A 16,323-nucleotide genomic window follows, 5' to 3' on the forward strand; every position below is an offset into this window, starting at 1 on the left:
TTTTAATCATAGTTATTAGTCGATTAAAATACACGTATTTGTGTAAACTTTAGCATGTAAAGTGTGTATTTGAAGTGAAAATATTGGTGTAAATTCAAATAAATTAGCTGTTAGTCGTACACACCCACCCGCACACACGGCGTTCGCGGGCTATCGCGTATTTACCTGCCCGGACCTGGTGAGTGCATTTTTAAAACATTTGATATCATTCCTTTCTTCCCTGTTGACCCAAAATAATAGACCAATAGACCACTCTGTCATAGTATATTTTAGAATGCCCCTGAAAACAAACAAAAAATAAAGAAGCGTTGGGCTAACGAAACGTATTTCCAGCGTGTGCAATATAGTATTTGTGCCGTCACGTTTGCCAGCCTGGAGGAGGCCCGCCGGCGCGGCAAGCCGGAGTCGTGCGTGAGCCCGCGCCTGCCGCCGCCCTCGGGCGCCATCGCGGCCGCCGCCGGCACGCAGCTGCGGCCGCAGGGGGACCTCAAGCCCAAGTACATCGAGGTACGTGGCCCCACACACCATACGCACAAGGCTCTAACCACAACCGCACACCGGACACTTCATACAAACAACGTCGTTTCACACAGACACTACACATTGACGTTATCGTACACGCGCGTCGTGACGTAATTTGCGCCCAAGTAATAGACTAGTTTCCAAATAGCCAAATCAGTTACTTTTTACTTAACGTGAAAACACAAAATTACCATGGAATTTGTATGAAAAATCAATCTGTGACGTCATAGAAAAACGTGACAAAATGTCGAACTATTACGGATTTCTTGATTAAAATTAAAAAATAAGTTAAATGAGGATCTCGGCGGCGCAGCGGTAAACGCGCTCGGTCTGCGATTGTTGAAGTTAAGCAATTTTCGCAAAGGCCGGTCATAGGATGGATGACCACAAAAAAAAAGAAAGAAAAAAAAAATCATCTCGAGTTGGTCCCGGCTGCGTTAGCAGTCGTTAATAACCACCAATCCGCACTGCCCGCGTGGTGGTTTAAGGCCCAATCTCCCTATACATCCATAGGGAAGGCCCGTGCCCCAGCAGTGGGTACGTTAATGGGCTGGTGATGATGAAGTTAAATAGAAAAAAGAGAACGGTTTTTGTCACCTTTAGATCTGTCTTTATTTAGTAATCAGAATTTCATAATTTATCTTTAAAGAAACTACACAACTAACCACTGAATGGAAAGAAAGAAAGAAAGAAAATATTTATTTCCATATTGGACGCCACATTTACAAACTTACATTACAGAAATAAAAAAAAATAGAAAAAAAAACAAAGACAAAAAGACAAATAATACAGACATTGGCCCCGATTCCTGCAGACACCGCCTAATTTTATTTTAAGTTATATCCGTCATTTTCATATCCGTCGAAAAGGAAAGGAATTACATTCTGATGCGATCTTTGACAAAATCTCGATTTCTTCCCCCAAAATCGATCGATTGTAGGTATGTTGTTGACGGATGATTCACAGCTCTTAATTTTAGGAAGAATGAGTAAATGAATGTGTCGAGTTATTGACTGATGTAAAATTTTTAGACGGTTGGTTTAGATTTGTGCTTAAAATTGACGTGTGTTCCATAAATTTTATGCTTGTCGATTACCCGTCCCTTTTCTTTTCGGCGGATAAGAAAATGACAGATATAACTTAAAATAAAATTAGATGGTATTTACAGGAATTAGCACCATTAAATACACAATGGAGGCGCCCAAAATAAAAAAAAGGATCTCCCTCAGCATAATGCCGTGACACGTGCTTAGCACGGGCCGCGGCGCTGGTATTATGGGAGACCTATCGAACGTGAGCCACGGACACACCAAACTCAATTACGTAACTACTTATATACAATAAAGAAAACATACTATGATACTTACATAGATTATTATAGATATATATTCCTATCAAAAATATATATATGCAAAATGGCCCCGATTCCTGCAGACACCGCCTAATTTTATTTTAGGTTATATCCGTCATTTTCGTATCCGTCGAAAAGGAAAGGGACGGATGATTCACAGCTCTTAATTTTAGGAAGAATGAGTAAATGAATGAATAACCCGGGCGAATCAAAAGGTACGTCGCTGGTATGCATTCCGTTTGACGTGCTGTCTACTTAACTGTGTCGGGTTATTGACGGATGTAAAATTTTTAGACGGTTGGTTTAGATTTGTGCTTAAAATTGACGTGTGTTCCATAAATTTTATGCTTGTCGATTACCCGTCCCTTTCCTTTTCGGCGGATAAGAAAATGACAGATATAACTTAAAATAAAATTAGATGGTCTTTACAGGAATTAGCACCAATGAATAAATAAAACTTACTTAATGGCTTGTTTTAAAGCTAATTTTACTTTTAAGACTTGGATGTAATGATGGAATTTCCAATCGACGTTCCCCAAACACACGATAGATGGCGTTGTTCACTTTTAACGTGATAATTACCTGTTTTCTCATTGCTGGGGTGCATAATTATTCAAAAATGTAATGTAATGGCAGAAGCATATATAAAACTAATTGTTGTTTGATATTTGGATCACATTATGTATAGAATTATGTTGCTACCTATATTGCTTCACTTTATTTTGATCAGAATAATAATGGGTGGAAGTTGTAATTGTACCTTGGTGTAATAAAAAGGGTCATGATTTATACCCAAAAACAAAGACAAACGATGAGATATTATGTCTGTTATCCATGAAATTACTGCCAACAGGTCGGCTCTGGACCCAACAACCTGCCCCAATACCACACTGTGTTGGACCTGCCCGGACCTGGTGAGTGCATTTTTAAAACAGTTGATATCATTCCTTTCTTCCCTGTTGACCCAAAATAATAGACCAATAGACCACTCTGTCATAATATATTTTGGAATGCCCCTGAAAACAAACAAAAAATAAAGAAGCGTTGGGCTAACGAAACAATTATTTTGTACCTAATAAAATAAATGAAAGAAAAGTTTATATTACTAAAATGAAGAGAACCACTAAATAGTCCTCTACAGACACATCTTTATATGTTTTAAAATATTTATTTCCGTTATAATTTTACAGATGTTAAGTCCGATATATCGCGAAAATGTCTTTTCATTGTCGATAAAAAAGAAGAACGACCCAATTATGTTTTTTTTATGTGTATGACAGGTACAAAGCGTGGTCTGAAGCGCTCGCCCCTGGGCTGGCGCGGGCTGTTCTCTCGCAACAAGCTGCAGCGAGCGCCGCCCGCCACGCCGCCACCCATTGAGGTAAACACACATAGTCTCTTTCTCTCTCTCTCTCTCTCACACACACACACACTAGAGAGTCTCTCTCTCACACACACACACAGAGAGAGAGAGAGAGAGAGATTATCTTTCTGTGAGAGAGAGATTATCTTTCTGTGAGAGAGAGATTATCTCTCTCTCTCTTTCACACACACACACACACACACACACACACACTAAACAAACAATACATAATACATGTAGGAAAGGACTTTTTCGTCTTCAATTAAACACGACCTCCATGGTCCAGTGGTTGAGAGTTGGGCTCACGATCCTGAGGCCCGGGTTCGAATCCCGGTGGGGACATATCAGAAAAATCACATTGTGATTCCTAGTTTGGTTAGGACATTACAGGCTGATCACCTGATTGTCCGTGTAAGATGATCCGTGCTTCGGAAGGCACGTTAAGCCGTTGGTCCCGGTTACTATTTACTGATGTAAGTATGTAGTCGTTACATGAGCCATGTCAGGGAACTTTGGCGACTCAGTAATAACCCTGGCACCAAGGTTGATGAGGTTGGTATTCCACCTCACAACCCACACGATAAGAAGAAGAACATGAATTTGAAAACAAATTTGACAATCATTAGTTTAGGCCTGTGTTGAATGTTTGTGTGTGTGGATGTGGGTGTTGGTTTTCCAAATAAAAGTGAATGGTACATGTTGCTCGAGGGAGGCGATGAGGAGCTCGGTGGCGCAGCGGTAAACGCGCTCGGTCTGCGATTGTTGAAGTTAAGCAACTTTCGTAAAGGCCGGTCATAGGATGGGTGACCACAAAAAAAAAGTTTTCATCTCGAGCTCCTCCGTACTTCGGAAGGCACGTTAAGCCGTCGGTCCCGGCTGCATTAGCAGTCGTTAATAACCATCAATCCGCACTGGGCCCGCGTGATGGTTTAAGGCCCGATCTCCCTATCCATCCATAGGGAAGGCCCGTGCCCCAGCAGTGGGGACGTTAATGGGCTGGTGATGATGATGACATGTTGCAGCTTCAAGACACGCCAATGCCGGCGCTGCGGCCGGTGAAGTCGTGCGAGTCCATAGCCTCGGACACTGACACCCTGGCGCCGTTAGCTGAACATAGCGCCGCGCCGCTGAAACACCATACTAGGTAAGTGGGCTATACAGGGTGTTGGTGTGATACATTCGTATTTAGTGTGTGTTTCGAGGATTACAATTTGACAGCCTCCGTGGTCTAGTGGTTAGAGCGTTAGGCTCACGATCTGGAGGTCCGGGTTCGATTCCCGATGGGGACATTGTCGAAATCACTTTGTGAGACTGTCCTTTGTTTGGTAAGGACTTTTCAGGCTTGAAACACCTGATTGTCCGAAAAAGTAAGATGATTCCGTGCTTCGGAGGGCACGTTAAGCCGTTGGTCCCGGCTATTAGCCGTAAAAAACACCTCCACCAACCTGCAGTGGAGCAGCGTGGTGGAGTATGCTCCATACCCCCTCCGGTTGATTGAGGGGAGGCCTGTGCCCAGCAGTGGGACGTATATAGGCAGTTTACGTTATGTTCGAGGATTAGAAATCAAGCGATAAGGCCGCCATTGGCGATGTACCTGGTTAAGAGTCTTTTTGTAATTATTTATTTTTATTTTGGTGCAATAAAGTATAATTTGTGTTGTATTGTACCCGCAGATCGTCATCCTGCGACTCGTACTTCGAGCCGTGGCAGGCGGAGCTGGCCGACATGCGCCTGCGCCTGTCGCCGCAGGAGCGAGACAGACACATGTTCAGCGAGGAGGACGACACCGCTCTACACGCTGTACCACAGGTGAAAAAAAACATAGCATAAAAAAAACATTAGTTCACCACTCAAATTCAGAAATATCTTTATTCAGTTGGTAACAGTTACACTTTGAATCGTCATTTTTTACATAACGAACGTCTCATCCGCCTAAAACTAGGAAAAGAAGCTGCAAGAAACACCTCGGCACAGGGCCCTAGACTTTCTTTAAAAAAAGAAAATAAAAAGATATTGTTACAGATAGTTCTACTCAGTTGTGCGCGCGGCCCTATGTGTGGGTAAACCTTGTAAATATACAGTGACTTTGTGTGCGTGACAAGATGTACAGTCGGGTACAAATATAAATACAGTTATTTACGGGTTATATACGGGTTTTAAAAAAAGAAACAGTTATTTCGTAATTTAATGTTTATTTATCGAACTATTCATTATGAGTTACATTAATTTTAAAATCAACAGCTGTCAATCATCCGTCTCTTTCCTTTTCGGCGGATAAGAAAATGACAAATATAACTTAAAATTAGATGGCGTCTGCAGTGATTAGCACCAATATGTTTATTCAACAGGGGGATTCTCTCTGCTCGACCCCTCCGGAGTCGGGTCTGTGCAGCGCGGAGCCCAGCCCACGACGCAACCTTAGAGTAGACATCGAGGCTGCTAACGAACTGGCTGACAAGTAAGGGTTACTGTTTAATGAGGGACTTTCCAGGTTCCCAAAAAAATTATATAGATGGCGCTGTTCTGTTGTTTTATAAAAAAATACCTCCGCGGTCCAGTGGTTGAGCGTCGGGCTCACGATCCGTCGGGTTCGATTCCCGGTGGGGACATATCACAAAAAATACTTTGTGGTCCCTAGTTTGGATAGCACATTACTGGCTGATCACCAGATTGTAAGAAGATAGGGAAGTCATTCATTCAGTGTAATTTTATCTTCTTATAGATGGATGATGATTACCAACCTCATCAACCCTAGTTTCAAGGTTATTACAGAGCCGCCATAAGCCCCTGACATGGCTCATGGAACTACTACATACTTACATCAGTAAGTAGTAACCGAGACCAACGGCTTAACGGGCCTTCCGAAGCACGGATCATTTTACGGACAATCAGGAGGTGATCAGCCTGTAATGTCCTAACCAAACTAGGGATCACAAAGTGATCTTCGTGATATGTCCCCCACCTGGATTCGAACCCGGGGCCTCCGGATCGTGAGACAACGCTCAACCACTGGACCACATAGGCCGTTATGTGCGTGAATGAGTTCCCTATTACATGGGACTTAAACATAGCAGATGAGTGGGTACAGTCATGAGCAATATAATGTACCCACTTTAGGACTCTGTCGCACTAACATATTTGACATTTAGTGAGACTTACAGTTCAGTTTGTCAAAAAAGTTAATGTGACATGGTACCAAAGTGTATAATTAATGCTCGTGACCGTACACTACTTACCCCTTGGGGGAAAAAGGAGTGATGCTGTGTTATGGCTTTAAAATGGCCACTGAAACATTCTGTCTATTCCAGGCAACGCACAGCCCTGGAGGAACAGCTGGCTTCAATCAGCTACATAGACGGCGAGTCCCCGCGCTCGAGGCCCGCCCACGCTGAGAAGCGACACTCTGCCCGCCCCGCTTCGCCGCCTAGCAGCGATGTCGCTAAACGGTAGGTTAACACGCGCAAATAAAAGTAACTCGGCCAAATTGTGGAAATAATCCGGCCAAATCGTGAAAATAATCCTGCCAAATAGTGAGAATAACTCGGCCAAATAGTGAAAATAATCTGGCCAAATAGTGAAGATAACTCCGCCAAATCGTGAAAACAAATCTGCTAAATAGTGAGAATAACTCGGCCAAACAGTGGAAATAACTCGGGCCAAACAGTAGGAATAACTCGGCAAAAATATTTAAAATAACTCGGCCAAATCGTGAAAATAATTCTGCCAACTAGTGAGAACAACTCGGCCAAATATTTAAATAGTAAGTTTTGCTTTTATAGCAATCACCCGTGCGGAAACTCACAAATTAAGTCGAAGAAATGTCCGAATCGGACGGGACATGAACCCGCAGCTCCTGTCAAGCCGGGGCGAGCGTGTTAACCATTACATCACCGTATTAAGCCGACGCAAAGTGGAATTTTCCGTCGCAAAATTCATGTTTTTTTTTTAAATTCTTTTCAGTTCCATAATTTTGCGACGGAGAATTCCACTTGATAACTACACAGAAAAAAGGTCGGAATCATTCCTCAAAGTTTTCGTTACGATGTCACTAACACCCTGTATATCTTTCCAGCCTATGCAAAGACCGGGACAGTCCCCTGTCATCTACTACGGACTTCCAGAACTCCGCTGGGACAGTGAAGATGAGGTGAGCATCCCACACTATCAATTGCACACACAAACATACATAATAATTAATATTAATTTTGACCAGAAATATAACAAAACACAACCTAAATATAATTTGTGATATGTCCCCACCGGGAATCGAACCCAGAACCTCCGGAGCCCAACGCTCAACCACTGGACCACGGAGGTCATCACAAAAATCACTTTGTGGTCCCTAGTTTGGTTAGGACACTATAGGCTGATCACCTGACTGTCCGAAAGTAAGACGATCTGTGCTTCGGAAGGCACGTTAAGCCGTTGGTCCCGGTTACTACTTACTGATGTAAGTAAGTAATCGTTACATGAGCCATGTCAGGGGACTTTGGCGGCTCAATAGTAACCCTGACACCAGGGCTGATGAGGTTGGTACTCCACCTCACAACCCACACGATAGAAGATGACCTAAATATAATAATTTGTCTGGAAGAACTCGCTCTTAGCGATAAGACCGTTATTTACCATATCGTGTAGGTTATGAAATGTATTACCAACCCCATCAACCCTGGTGTCAGGGTTACTATTGACCCGCCATATGCCCCTGACATGGCTCATGTAACGACTACGTACTTACATCAGTAAGTAGTAACCGGGAGTAACTAAGGGTGTTGGGACCCTTGCTCGGTGACAATAGATGGCGTAAGTGTAGCCATGATCGCTACACTTACGCCATCTATTGTCGATGATCGAAATTATTATTTTTGCCATAGATAAACTAAGCTAAATGAGCTCTTTACCTTTCTGCCACTACTTGAAGGTCTAGAGAACCTACAAACAATAAATAATATTATAAACCCTTTCTATCTTCTTCAGGTTTACTCTGGATCTGAAGTTATTGTCAACTTCCTACTTAAATGTTATTTTTATTACTTATTATTAGAAACTACATATAAAAAAAGTTTTGTAAAGGTTTATTTGTAACAAAACGAGAACGTTACGCTGATCACCCGATTGTCAAAAATAAGTATTTTCATACTGACAGAGGGATTGTGTCCTCTAACATGATGGACTAATGTTATGGGCGATAGGCTGATCCCTTATCACCATAAGGTTCATCATATCCAGCTTACGACATCGTATCAACAGTGGCTGCAAGTTGTCTTTGATTACTTGTGGCTCTGCCCACCCCATTAGGGATTACGGGCGTTAGTTTATGTATGTATGTGTAAGCATTTTCATATTAATAATAACGTGTTATATTTCTGCACATCTCTGCCTACCCCTTCGGGTATACAAGCGTGATGTTATGTTTGTTGTATTTCTGGTCAAGTTCATCAAACCATAGTTTTAGTGTGGTCAATTTAATTCATTGTATATTTATCATTAAATTGTTGTTCATCAGTTGTAGATTGATGTCTTCGCGAGTTTGATAATAATGAACTGGGGAGTTAAAAAGGCCACATCGAAGCAATTCATCTTTAAAGCAATATTGCTATTTGACATTTGCGCATACTCATATAAATAGTTGACAATTACTGTGGCGTTCTAGTTTCAATTATTGAGTAGTATGCTGGTATTCTAATTAAACGACCACATAAAGTAATATTTGAAAGGTTTATTGTTTCTCACATATTTACACATTTTACACTTTTAATGTTAATATTAATGTTTTATAAAACACCGTGTTTTTTGTATTTTTAAACTGTTTTTTTAACACAAGAAAATATTAATTATGAATCCATTTTTGATGCTAAGAAGGAAGTGTCTATCTATCTTTGTCTATGACAATACCTTTTTTATAGTAACCAAAACCATAGACATTGTTACATTTTGTTCGTGATCCGAACAATTACTTCCGCACAATATCCCAGGAAGAGGAAATGACTGAAAACCAGTTTAATTAGAATACCAGCATACTACTCAATAAATTAAACTAGAACGCCACAGTATTTGCCAACTATGTATATGAGTATGCGCAAATGTCAAATTGCAATATTGCTTTATAGATAAATTGCTTCGATGTGGCCTTTTTTACAGATACTTTTAGATTAAAATAAGCATACTTTTTTCACCAAAGGCGATCAAAAATTTTTAAATCGATAATTGATTTAGTCGTATTTACTTAGTTAAAAAATATTCATTGATATTAGTCTGTTTTTTAGATATTAATTTATACATAGATAAAATTAGTTTAGCCTATGTGTCCCGCAGCTTGGCACAGGCCTCCCCTCAATCAACCGGAGGGGGTATGGAGCATACCACGCTGATCCAATGCGGGTTGGTGGAGGAGGAATGATTTCATAATAACAGTATATTTTAAATGAACATGAAAAGTACAAATACAAATATACTTTATTGCACCAAAATAAAAAGAAATAATTACAAAATACTCTTAACTTACCCTTATCGCTTATAGCGAAAAAAAAGAACATATTATTTAAACACAATTATTTCTTACCAATCTGTTGCTGACCTAAAGGAAACTACTCCAGCATTCTCTGACCATTGCTTCCTATGAAACATCTTGAAGTGCCTCTATGTGCTAAACGTACTCACCGAAGCACACCAATCTACAACACCCCTTTTAACACAAACTAACATTTGCAGAGAACGAAACTCGCCGCGTAAAGCGAAAAGCTCACGTTACAGCGGTATGTACGCGATAAACAACTCTAACGAAAACGTCACAGTGTCGAGATTGTCTTGGCACGGGCGCGACGGGCATTCCACATTAATAAAAATCGATTGGCCCATTGAAAACACGTCGATAAGTAACCTTACGAGTACTAACAGCACTATGAACACTCCAGTGACACCTGCCACACCGAATTACGAGACTCTCGAAAGCGACTCCGAAGTCAGTGATAGCAACAAACACACGATAAAAATAAGCAACTGTGACAATTGCAACGAAGAGAAATGTCTCAAATGCGAACTCAAAGCGGCCGATTACGAGAACGTTAAATTCAAGGACAGTCTCGAAATGCTACATAATAGTCCACATTCGAGTGACATCAGTTATCAGAACCTTAACAGACTGTCAGCTGTGTCGACGTCATCAAACTCAGAGTCTGACAAGAAGAATGACGCGTTGAAAACCATGACGTCGTCACATGAAAGCTCTTCGAGTTTCTCGAACCCAAGCAAGAATGATGACCTCTACGAATGCTACAACTTCCGACCGAATTACATTAACTTACAGTCTTCGTCTACCAGCAAAAGTTCGCCCGGTAGCCCTTTGAAAAGTCCGTTAAAGTCTACTATAAGTATTACGTTTCGATCGCCGACTAAATCCAAAGATTACGAGAATGTCGAAACGCCCACTAATGACAGAGATTCAATTTACGAAGATGTTATATTAGATAGGAATCTTTCCATTGTAGAAGAGGCGACCGTGCCTGAAACTGATGCGTCTTTACCAACACCCGCCTGCCAGCCAAGTTACAACCAAGACCTGATCATCCTCGAGACACCAACACAAACTGACATTGAAGAAAACGTCGACGTCTACAGCCAAGTCAAATTCTTCAAGAAAAGTATAGAAGAAGTTAATGCTATGATTCTAGAGTCGCCTGTCAAAGAACGGCATTACGAAAATGTAGGTTTCGGCCCCGAGTTTGACGCCAACGTTGAAACATTAAAGATTTGCGAGAAAGACGTAACCGTTGATAATGACGAACTCCAGAGTCATGACAACGGGAATATCGTTGAAAGTAAAAACTTAAAAGTGAGAGAATTAGCTAATAGATTCGAAAGCCCCACCGAGCAGAAAGGGCCGTTTCTGTTTGAGAAGTTCAAAGCCGAGATTAAATATCCCAGTTTAGAAAGGAAAGAAGATAGTAGAAGGAACAAAGAGAAAGAGTCCAAACCACCGGTGTCGCCGAAAACGTACAAATTGTCCAAGAATTCAAGTAACGCGCGGTCGCTAGACGAAAACGCCTTCGTGAAAGAATTCGGTGGCGACTCGGACAGACGAAAGAGTCTAGAAGTAAGAGATGCGAAGACGAAGAAATTCCTGCCCGATCTAAACCTAAACATGGCGGAGGAACACAAAGAAGAGAAAGTGGAAAGCATAACTCCTACGACGGAGAACAAAATCTCGTTAATACAAAGATTTGACACTAAGAAACCTGATATAAAGAACATAATAAGCTTCGACACCGAGAAGAAACTAAGCAGGGAGAGAATAGAGAAATACAAAGAAGAACGCAGGAACTTTCTAAGAGAGAAGTACAGCTCCCAATCATTCAGAAGCAACCCAGAACAGTTGACCAGAATAAAGATAAAGAAAGAACAAGAAGATAAAATTGACTGCGAAAGATTAAAAGACGAACCGAAGTTTGAGAGGAGAAACACGGTTGATTTGGGCCAAAGAATGCGGTTTTCGCTAGCGAAAAGCGCTAATAATTTAGACGCGATACCTTCCCCGACTAGTCCGACAAGGGAGAGGGGAAGAGAAGAGAACTGTAAGAGAGAGAGTGATCGGAGGGAGTTTGACAGGTAGGTTGGATTTTGTATGTTTTTTTGAGAGCACTTTGATGGTAACACTATTGATATAACCTATATCCTCGTAGCTTCTTTTCCCCGGCTATACAGGTTGTGAGAAGTTGCAGTAGTTTGAGGCGGATGAGACGTTCGTGAAATATATTTACATAAAAATTGATGATTCTCGAACTATGTTACCTAATGAATAAAGATATCTTTTGAGTTTGAAGCCCTGATTCCTTCAGATACCACCTAATTTTATTTTAAGTTATACCTGTCATTTTCTTATCCGCCGAAAAGGAAAGGGACAGGCATAAAATTTATGGAACATACGTCATTTTTTGGCAGAAAAATAACCTTCCAAATTTTATATCGGCCAATAACCCGACAGAATTAAGTTGACAGCGCACGTCAAACGGGTTGCGCATGAGCGAAATGCCTATTTTAAATGCCCGGGTATATATAATACTCATTCATTTTAAAATTGACAGCTGTCAATCATCCGACCCTTTCCTTTTCGGTGGATAAGAAAATGACAGGTGTAATTTAAAATAAAATTAGGAGGTGTGTACTGGAGTCAGGGTCGTTGTAACTGTTAGAAAACATAATTTTATTTTAAGTAAGTAAAATCCTTTCGACATATTTATTTTTTGTTACAAAAGTGTTACCTTCAATGTGTTTTTTTTTTTAATTCTATGTTGTTTTTTTTGTGGATGTGTGTAGTAACAGTATTAAGTCATTTTCATACTAAAATTATTTCCATTGTGTTTCTATAGTAGAAATTTAGGTCTAAATAAATTATTATTTTCCCCGTTATAATGTTTTTAATGTTGTTTAGTGGAATTTTCTAAGAATATGCACGTGTTTTTTATTTTTTTCTAGTAGGCTATTAGGTGTAATTACATTTTTTTTTTCAAAATGTATGCAACTGTCATTAGTGTGGAACAAATCATATAAGGTTTAAAAAGTATGAAAGTTGGAAAGGCTGTAGGATTATTTTTTTATTTGCGACAATAACAGCATAATAGGCTAGTTTCCAACTAGTCAAATCAGTTACTTTTTACTAAACGTCAAAACACGAAATTACTATGGAATTTGTATGAAAAAGCACACTGTGACGTCATAGAAAAACGTGACAAAATGTCGGACTTATTATTACGTTTTTCTTGATTAAAATTCATAAATAAGTTTAATAGAAAAAAGAAAATGTTTTTCGTTAGTTTTAGATGTGTCTTTATTTAGTAATCAGAATTTCATAATTTATCTTGAACCTAGTACACGACCCTATTACCCCAATAATTAATAATAATTATTATTGATAAGAAAATGACAGGTATAACTTAAAATTAAATTAAATGGTGTTTACAGGAATTAGCACCGATAAATAAATGAAATGTAATTTAAACAAAATTTGCCCTCAGGAAAGAGAAGGTGTCACCTTCGTACAACATCCGGGACATGACAGCCCTCTTCGAACAGAAGTCCCTCAACAGCGGATGAACCGTTGGTAATATAGTAACTAGTACAGGCACGAGCAATATCATGTACCCACTTTAGGACTTTGTCGCACTAACATATTTGACATTTAGTGAGACTTACCGTTCAATTTGACAAAAAAGTTAATGTGACGTGGTACCAAAGTGTATACATATTAATGCTCGTGACCGTACAGTCATGAGCAATATCATGTACCCACTTTAGAACCCTGTCACACTCATGGTATCGAAGCAATATTGCAATTTGACATTTGCGCATACAAAAGTAAGTGCGCAATGCAAACAAATGTCAAATAGCAATATTGCTTTCTTAGATGAATTGCTTCTATGTGGCCATATCAACCCCCCTGGTATGCTCAATCCTATGACAAGCCGCCATTGCTAGCCCATTGATGACGTAAGTGTTACCATCAAATTGGTATCTCCAACATTCCAAGGACGTTATAATTGAAAATTAATCGAATTACTGACTAATGTATTTAATTACTATTACTACTTGTCACATATATAAAAGTCATTAAAACTGAAAGTAAATCTTTTACTAAAAGATCAAAATTTCCTTGAAAAGTAAATATGAAATCATTGGTCGTGGGTAATTTATTTTTTACGAAATGGCAACTCAAGGTGGGATGACGTCAGCTGAGATAACCTTGAAATGTTAGCTGTCAATTTTGAGCATACTTGTAAGCTCTGCACGGTAAACGCGCCGCGCGCAATTACATCGAGGCCTTCCACCAATAGCCGTTTGACGTCAATCTACGTAGATAGCATTCGTATCGTTTATTGGTCGACATAACTCGCGCTCAATATAATTCGCGCCGCGCGTGGTTGTCATGCAGACCCGGATGGTATTCTTATACCATGGTTGCACTATCATATTTGACATTTAATGAGACTTACGGTTTGATTTGTCAAGAAAGTTAATGTGACATGGTATCGAAGTGTAAACATAATATATTATTGCTCGTGACCGTACAGTTTGGCGGGTATTGTGAGCTGATAATGTTACTTAGGTTTGTGGCTGGATGGTTTCCTAGCCACGCTACTAACAGTGTTGCCTGACAATCGACTGAATATCGATTAATAATCGATTATTTTCTAAGCACCTAAATAATCTAAATATCGGTATTGCCTATCGATAGCATCGATATTGAAAATTGTATAATGTTATCGTTTATAATCGATTTTTGCAATTTAATCGATTATATCTAACAATATTATTATATTAAAATCGATATAATTTTAGAATTTCCAATATCGATACTATTATTGATGGGCATATCGATATTTAGGGGTAAATAATCGATAATTCGGCAATGCTACTACCAAACTGTGGCTAGCGGGATGATGTGGCTAGCGGGATGAAGAACAGAGCGTAGTACCCCGCCAGCCACAAGTTAGTAGTGTGACTAGGTATTTTGGAAGTTGTATATATGCGTCGCACTGTGTAAACTTCGATAGCGCGTTTCAGGACCGCATTGCTAGCGCCATCTGTTGGTTATGGGCGGAATTAGCTCGTCAACTAGTTGGAGCCCGCCACAGGGTAACCTAATCTCGGTGGCACAACCGTGGTGGCGCGACTGTAGTGGCTCTACCGTAGTGGCGCGACCGTAATGACGCGACTCGGTGGCGCAACCGTGGTGGCGCAACCGTGGTGGCGCGACTGTAGTGGTGCTACTTGGTGGCTGGACCCATGTGGCGTGACGGTGGTGACGCAACTTTACTGGCGCGATTTGGTGGAGCGACCGTGGTGGCGCAACTTTAGTGGAGCGTGGAGGTACCATGGTGTCCTAGTAATATATGGCCCTAACAGCTCACAATACCTCCAAACTTACGTAGCTATATTAACTGTTATTTGTATATTATAAAGAACTAACTTAACTCCATTGTAACCAGCAGTTTGGATAATTATGTTATGGTTATTGAGAGTGCTTTTGCAGTTGTGTGGAGTGTGATCTCCACTTGAGTGGAGCAGCGTGGTGGAGTTTCGGCGACGGAGCATGTTTAATCATCTATTTTTTTTTGAAACGTGGCTTGGACCGCTTCTCATTCAAAGTAATAACATAAACTGCCTATATACGTCCCACTGCTGGGCACAGGCCTCCTCGGTCAACCAAAGGGGGTATGGAGCATACTCCACCAAGCAGCTGTAATGGAGAAAAAAAAAGCACTTTCCACACAATTGTTAAAACATTTTCTATGTAATAAGTGACTTGTTAATTTATTTATTTGTAATGATAAAAAAGTAATTAATTAATCTTAAAATAATAACATCACAAAGTTTTTTAGTATTATTTTGTATTTAATAATTATTAATAATATTATATTATTATTTAAGTTATTTCTATTACTGCATCGACAGGTTAATAATAATATTTTAATGGCAAAAATCTTATCTTTACCTACCCTACAAGTAATCAAAGCGTGAAGTGTGAGTTGAGTGAACCTAAAAACTACGCAGAGGCTAATAAAAATCTAAATTAGTTGACAAATCCACTAAACCGTTTTTGATAAAACTTTCGCCATTGAATATTATTTTTATACTACTCAATCTATTGTTATTTTTGTCTAGTTTATAGTGTAAAGGGTTAGAAATCTTTTTTTTTTCTTTTTTTCATTACAATACTATTTAATTTATATTAAACAATCTGTTTTTTTATATATGTCTTATGTATATTCGTGGAAATCAAAATAACTGAAAAAAAAATTCATAAAAATACCATGAACCATCTATACTACTGAATTCTACTTTATGGGTTAGGTTTAAAAAAACTCAAATCATTTATTGTATGTATTTGGTTACATAGTGGCCCCAATTCCGGCAGACATCTCCTAATTTTATTTTAAGTTATACCCGTCATTTTCTTATCCGCCGAAAAGGAAAGGGACGGATGATTGTCAACAAGTTAATTCTAAAATAAATGAATAACCCGTGCGAATGAAATAGGCATCTCGCTGGTATGCAATCCGTTTGACGTGCTGTCTACTTAATATTGTCGGGT

At 39.7% G+C, this 16,323-nt stretch overlaps 2 protein-coding genes across 9 annotated transcripts in view; one reads left to right on the plus strand and one right to left on the minus strand.

Annotated features, from left to right (window-relative positions):
* LOC126379101 (GTPase-activating protein CdGAPr) overlaps positions 1-15,238 on the plus strand; it is a 77,106-nt gene extending 61,868 nt beyond the window's left edge. For 4 of the 5 annotated variants that reach the window (XM_050027686.1, XM_050027685.1, XM_050027683.1 and 1 more), the window contains exons 16-25: positions 372-507; positions 2,727-2,787; positions 3,154-3,254; positions 4,259-4,380; positions 4,910-5,045; positions 5,585-5,694; positions 6,545-6,682; positions 7,309-7,383; positions 9,948-11,840; positions 13,247-15,238. In XM_050027686.1, the coding sequence (XP_049883643.1) occupies positions 372-507; positions 2,727-2,787; positions 3,154-3,254; positions 4,259-4,380; positions 4,910-5,045; positions 5,585-5,694; positions 6,545-6,682; positions 7,309-7,383; positions 9,948-11,840; positions 13,247-13,325 (2,851 nt within the window). In that variant the 3' untranslated portion in view covers positions 13,326-15,238. The remainder of the gene's footprint in view (positions 1-371; positions 508-2,726; positions 2,788-3,153; positions 3,255-4,258; positions 4,381-4,909; positions 5,046-5,584; positions 5,695-6,544; positions 6,683-7,308; positions 7,384-9,947; positions 11,841-13,246) is intronic. The other variant, XM_050027687.1, reaches the window with a different exon arrangement.
* LOC126379251 (uncharacterized protein C1orf198 homolog) overlaps positions 1-16,323 on the minus strand; it is a 272,783-nt gene that overhangs the window by 73,844 nt on the left and 182,616 nt on the right. The window contains exon 4 of one of the 4 annotated variants that reach the window (XM_050027948.1): positions 7,260-7,284. The exons of the other annotated variants lie outside the window; for them this stretch is intronic. The gene's annotated coding sequence lies outside the window, so the exon portion shown is untranslated. Of the gene's footprint in view, positions 1-7,259; positions 7,285-16,323 lie in introns of those variants that run through there. 4 annotated transcript variants of the gene reach the window in all.

Source organism: Pectinophora gossypiella, chromosome 28, assembly GCF_024362695.1.
Source record: "Pectinophora gossypiella chromosome 28, ilPecGoss1.1, whole genome shotgun sequence".
Lineage (NCBI taxonomy): Eukaryota > Metazoa > Arthropoda > Insecta > Lepidoptera > Gelechiidae > Pectinophora > Pectinophora gossypiella.